Source organism: Lipotes vexillifer, unplaced genomic scaffold (assembly GCF_000442215.2).
Source record: "Lipotes vexillifer unplaced genomic scaffold, Lipotes_vexillifer_v1.1 scaffold150, whole genome shotgun sequence".
NCBI lineage: Eukaryota > Metazoa > Chordata > Mammalia > Artiodactyla > Lipotidae > Lipotes > Lipotes vexillifer.
Window position 1 is genome coordinate 4,968,151 of NW_006792921.1, and position 6,278 is coordinate 4,974,428.

A 6,278-nucleotide genomic window follows, 5' to 3' on the forward strand; every position below is an offset into this window, starting at 1 on the left:
CTCTCTCTCTCTCTCTCTCTCTCTCTCTCTCTCTCTCTCTCTCTCTCTCTCTCTCTCTCTCCAGCCTTCTCCAGCCCCAGCTCTTGCTGCAAAGGAGGCTTCTCCACCTCCCAGCTTACACCCACTGAACATGGGTTCTAGCCAAATTTCTCCCAATCTCCCTCCCAGAAGAACTGGGGACACTGGTCTCCTTTTGGAAAGGAGGGTTGCTCTTATGTCACACAGCACATTCATCCTCACCCCGGAAAAGCGATGCTGCAAGACCTCCATACATTGACTCTCAAGATTTAAAACCAAAATTTGAGAAGCCAGAACACCCCTTTTTCCCAAGCTATCACTGCCCTAGGCTTTTGAGAGTTGATCTGAGAACTCAAGGCCAGAGTGTTTGACCTCACTCCCCTAGGACTAAAGCTTCAGCTTGTAAGGTCCAGTTGTAAAGAATAAAAGGGAATTAGGTTGTAAGTATTGTGATAGGTTTATTTTTTTCCAAGATGTTATCCTGGTACGTGTGTTCTCTAAGAACCTTCGCATTCCTGTGGAAAAAAACAACAGCACTTCTTGCGTAGCCAGCTTCCCTCCCTCCCGTCTCCCTTCCAGGAAGGTAAAAGGGGATTCTCTGTCCAGAAAACTTCTTCTCTGATTTATTCCCCCCAATTCCCTAAGATCTGGTAATCCTAGAAAAGGGTGATGTTCCCTCTCCCAGGAGCCCAGGACCCCTTGGCCCTGGCCTCACTCCGCCACAACCCAGCTCCCACCTTCCTCTGAAACACAGATTGATCAAATCTCTGATAACAGGGGTGAGCCGCTGTCTTTGCTTTAGGGCAGCAGAGAGAGCTGGCTGGTTGTGTGTCCCTAACTCCTGTCCTATTCTCCTCTCCCCTGGCATCGCTGTCCACTCTCTGGGTCCCAGACATCCCCTCCAGAGCAAAGCATTTACTGGCCAAGCTTGCAGTCCTACCGAATTTTCTACATGCATGTGTATTACTTTTTAAATTGTGGGGGGAAAAAATAAACAGTATCTTTAAAAAAGAAAAATAGGTACATTTTCCAAACACATCCCTAAGCGATTGCTCTCAAAATTTAGAGGAATGGAAGGCTGTTCATTACTTCTGGCTATTCTTTGCAGAGAATGAGCCTCTAAAATGAACAACACCCCACACTGAAGTAAGCAGGGTGATAATCAGTGCGTGCTCATTTGCAATCAGGATAATACCTAGTGATGAGCAGAGTGCTAAATTGGTAAATGCTCTTTTGCTTTTCTTATGGATAAAAGAGGAGCCATAACCTGGCTTTTGGTTACGACTTTAATTTTCAGCTTATGATCAAAGACAATAGCAGAAAGCCAGGTGGACTGGGTGTTCCTCTTTTGCCTTGCCTACTTGCATGCTTACTATGTGTTTGGGTGCATGCTGAGAGCCAGCTCCAAGCCCATCTGGAAGTATACAGTAGTCACACCCCTCTTCATTTAAATGGGGAGCTGTAGATTCCAGGTGGGCCCACCATCTTTTTTAGGCAGCTCTTTGTGGTCCATGTTGGTATGTGATCTGTTCAGAACAAAGATGGTCTTGTCTCTCCTCAGGTTTCATGGGATCATCTCCCGAGAGCAGGCAGATGAGCTTCTTGGAGGCGTGGAGGGCGCCTACATTCTTAGAGAAAGCCAGCGCCAGCCAGGGTGCTACACGTTAGCACTAAGGTGAGCCTGATTTCATCCATTGTTGCAACTGCTTTACAGGAGACTTTACTTAATGTTTTTCCCTTTTTTTTTTTTTTGTGGTAAAATATACATAACATACAATGTAAATGTACCACTTTAACCATTTTTTTAGTGTACAATTCAGCGCCATTAAATATATTCTGTGTCCTGCAACCATCTCCACTATCCATTTCCAGAACTTTTTCATCATCCCAAACATTCTGTACCCATTAAATCAATTGCTCCCCATTCCCCCCTAATTATTTTTTATTTTCACTTCATTTACAAAGCAGCCAGCAGCATGTCAGAGGCTTATACATTTCCTGTTATCATGATGGGCTCTGAGGCTCTGTTTATGCATACACAGCATTCTTTGGAGAATCATCTGCAAAGCTGGTGCTCTAGGGCTGCTTCCTTCTGAAACATCAAGCCTGCTGATTGAGACACACCTCTGCCTCCCTTCGCCCTCGGCAAAAGTCTTCACCTCACGTTGTGCCTGTGTGCCTGCACGGCTGTGCGCTTTAACCAGGGGATTCTCTCAGAGATCACGCTGACCTCACACTGAGCTCCCAGGGGTAGTCATGACGCTCCATGCCAGCGAGCCATCGGAGCACTTTACCACAAAATCACAGTATTAAAAATCACAATTTCAGTGCTTGTGATTGGTCTGTTTACATTTTCTGTTTTTTCCTGGTTCAGTCTCAGAAGGTTGTGCTTTTCTAAGAATTTGTCCATTTCTTCCAGGTTGTCCATTTTATTGGCATAGAGTTGCTTGTAGTAATCCCTCATGATCTTTTGTATTTCTGCAGTGTCAGTTGTTACTTCTTTTTCATTTCTAATTCTATTGATTTGAGTCTTTTCACTTTTTTTCTTGATGAGTCTGGCTAATGGTTCATCAGTTTTGTTTATCTTCTCAAAGAACCAGCTTTTAGTTTTTATTGATCTTTGCTATTGTTTCCTTCATTTCTTTTTCATTTATTTCTGATCTGATCTTTATGATTTCTTTCCTTCTGCTAACTTTGGGGTTTTTTTGTTCTTCTTTCTCTAATTGCTTTAGGTGTAAGGTTAGGTTGTTTATTTGAGATGTTTCTTGTTTCTTGAGGTAGGATTGTATCCCTCTTAGAACTGCTTTTGCTGCATCCCATAGGTTTTGGGTCATCGTGTTTTCATTGTCATTTGTGTCTAGGTATTTTTTGATTTCCTCTTTGATTTCTCCAGTGATCTCTTGGTTATTTAGTAGTGTATTGTTTAGCCTCCATGTGTTTGTATTTTTTACAGATTTTTTCCTGTAATTGATATCTAGTCTCATAGTGTTGTGGTCAGAAAAGATACTTGATACGATTTCAATTTTCTTAAATTTACCAAGGCTTGATTTGTGACCCAAGATATGATCTATCCTGGAGAATGTTCCATGAGCACTTGAGAAGAAAGTGTATTCTGTTGTTTTTGGATGGAATGTCCTATAAATATCAATTAAGTCCATCTTGTTTAATGTATCATTTAAAGCTTGTGTTTCCTTATTTATTTTCATTTTGGATGATCTGTCCATTGGTGAAAGTGGGGTGTTAAAGTCCCCTACTATGAATGTGTTACTGTCGATTTCCCCTTTTATGGCTGTTAGTATGTACTGAGGTGCTCCTATGTTGGGTCCATAAATATTTACAATTGTTATAACTTCTTCTTGGATCGATCCCTTGATCATTATGTAGTGTCCTTCTTTGTCTCTTCTAATAGTCTTTATTTTAAAGTCTATTTGGTCTGATATGAGAATTGCTTCTCCAGCTTTCTTTTGGGTTCCATTTGCATGGAATATCTTTTTCCATCCCCTTACTTTCAGTCTGCATGTGTCTCTAGGTCTGAAGTGGGTCTCTTGTAGACAGCATATATATGGGTCTTGTTTTTGTATCCATTCAGCCAATCTGTGTCTTTTGGTGGGAGCATTTAGTCCATTTACATTTAAGGTAATTATCGATATGTATGTTCCTATTCCCATTTTCTAAACTGTTTTGGGTTCGTTATTATAGGACTTTTCCTTCTCTTGTGTTTTTGTCTAGAGAAGTTCCTTTAGCATTTGTTGTAAAGCTGGTTTGGTGGTGCTGAACTCTCTCAGCTTTTGCTTGTCTGTAAAGGTTTTAATTTCTCCATCAAATCTGAATGAGATCCTTGCTGGGTAGAGTAATCTTGGTTGCAGGTTTTTCTCCTTCATCACTTTCAGTATGTCCTGCCACTCCCTTCTGGCTTGTAGAGTTTCTGCTGAGAGATCAGCTGTTAACCTTATGGGGATTCCCTTGTGTGTTATTTGTTGTTTTTCCCTTGCTGCTTTTAATATGCTTTCTTTGTATTTAGTTTTTGACAGTTTGATTAATATGTGTCTTGGCGTATTTCTCCTTGAATTTATCCTGTATGGGACTCTCTGTGCTTCCTGGACTTGATTAACGATTTCCTTTCCCATATTAGGGAAGTTTTCAACTATAATCTCTTCAAATATTTTCTCAGTCCCTTTCTTTTTCTCTTCTTCTTCTGGAACCCCTATAATTCGAATGTTGGTGCGTTTAATGTTGTCCCAGAGGTCTCTGAGACTGTCCTCAGTTCTTTTCATTCTTTTTTCTTTATTCTGCTCTGCAGTAGTTATTTCCACTATTTTATCTTCCAGGTCACTTATCCGTTCTTCTGCCTCATTTATTCTGCTATTGATCCCATCTAGAGTATTTTTCATTTCATTTATTGTGTTGTTCATCATTGTCTGTTTCATCTTTATTTCTTCTAGGTCCTTGTTAACTGCTTCTTGCATTTTGTCCATTCTATTTCCAAGATTTTGGATCATCTTTACTATCATTATTCTGAACTCTTTTTCAGGTAGACTGCCTATTTCCTCTTCATTTGTTAGGTCTGGTGGGTTTTTATCCTGCTCCTTCATCTGCTGTGTGTTTTTCTGTCTTCTCATTTTGCTTATCTTACTGTGATTGGGTTCACCTTTTTGCAGGCTGCAAGTTCGTAGCTCCCGTTGTTTTTGATGTCTGTCTCCAGTGGCTAAGGTTGGTTCAGTGCGTTGTGTAGGCTTCCTGGTGGAGGGGACTAGTGGCTGTGTTGTGGTGTATGAGGCTAGATCTTGTCTCTCTAGTGGGCAGGTCCACGTCTGGTGGTGTGTTTTGGGGTGTCTGTGGACTTATTATGATTTTAGGCAGCCTCTCTGCTAGTGGGTGGGGTTGTGTTCCTGTTTTGCTATATGGTTGGCATAGGTTGTCCAGCACTGTAGCTTGCTGGTCGTTGAGCGAAGCTGGGTGCTGGTGTTGAGATGGAGATCTCTGGGAGATTTTCGCCGTTTGATATTATGTGGGGCTGGGAGGTCTCTTCTTGACGAGTGTTCTGAAGTTGGCTCTCCCACCTCAGAGGCAGAGTCCTGACTCCTGGCTGGAGCAGCAAGAGCCTTTCATCCACTCGGCTCAGAATAAAAGGGAGAGAAAGTAGAGAGAATTAGTATAAGTAGGAGGAAATAGGAAAGAAAGAAAGAAAGAAAGAAAGAGAGGAGGGAAGGAAGGAAGGAGGGAAGGAAGAAAGAAAGAAAGAAGAAAAGAAAGGAAGAAGGCAAGAAGGAAAGAAAGGAGGGAGGGAGGGAGGAGGGAAGGAAGGAAGGAATGAGGGAAGGAAGGAAAAAATACAGAAAGAAAGAAGATACAGTAAAATAAAATAAAGTATAATAAAGTTATTGAATTAAAAAAATAATTATTTAGAGGAAAAAAAAAAGGGAAGGATAGAACCTTAGGACAAATGGTGGAAGCAAAGTTATAGAGACAAAATCTTACATAGAAGCATACACATATACCCTCACAAAAAGAGGTAAAGTGGAAAAAATCATAAAACTTGCTCTCCAAGTCCACCTCCTCAATTTGGGACGATTCGTTGTCTCAAAAAGGGAAGGAAGGAAGGAAAGATAGAAAGAAGGTAAAGTATAACAGAGTTCTTTAAATTAAAATTAATTATTAAGAAAAAAATTAAAAAAAAAAATGGTCGGATAGAACGCTGGGACAAATGGTGGAAGCAAACCTATACAGACAAGATCTCACACAGAAGCATACACATACACATTCACAAAAAGAGGAAAAGGGGAAAAAATCATAGATCTTGCTCTAGAAGTCCGCCTCCTCAATTTGGGATGATTCGCTGTCTATTCATGTATTCCACAGAGGCAGGGTACATCAAATTGATTGTGTAGCTTTAATCCGCTGTTTCTGAGGCTGCTGGGAGAGATTTCCCTTTTTCTTCTTTGTTCTCACAGCTCACAGGGGCTCAGCTTTCGACTTGGCCCTGCCTCTGCGTGTAGGTCGCTGGAGGGCGTCTGCTTTTTGCTCAGACAGGACGGCGTTAAAGGAGCCGCTGACTCGGGGGCTCTGGCGCTCTCAGGCCGGGGGCAGGGAGGGGCACGGAGTGCGGAGCGGTCCTGCGGCGGCAGAAGTCGGCGTGACGTTGCCCCAGCCTGAGGCCCGCCGTGTGTTCTCCCTGAGAAATTGTCCCTGGATCCCGGGAACCTGGCAGTGGCGGGCTGCACAGGCTCCCCGGAAGAGGGGTGGGGGCAGTGACCTGTGCT

General features: G+C 42.3%; 1 protein-coding gene across 1 annotated transcript in view; it reads left to right on the top strand.

The window, feature by feature from the left end:
* LOC103069777 (beta-chimaerin-like) overlaps positions 1-6,278 on the top strand; it is a 116,629-nt gene that overhangs the window by 87,555 nt on the left and 22,796 nt on the right. Inside the window, exon 6 of the mRNA XM_007466124.1 lies at positions 1,580-1,693. Within this exon, the coding sequence (XP_007466186.1) occupies positions 1,580-1,693 (114 nt within the window). The remainder of the gene's footprint in view (positions 1-1,579; positions 1,694-6,278) is intronic.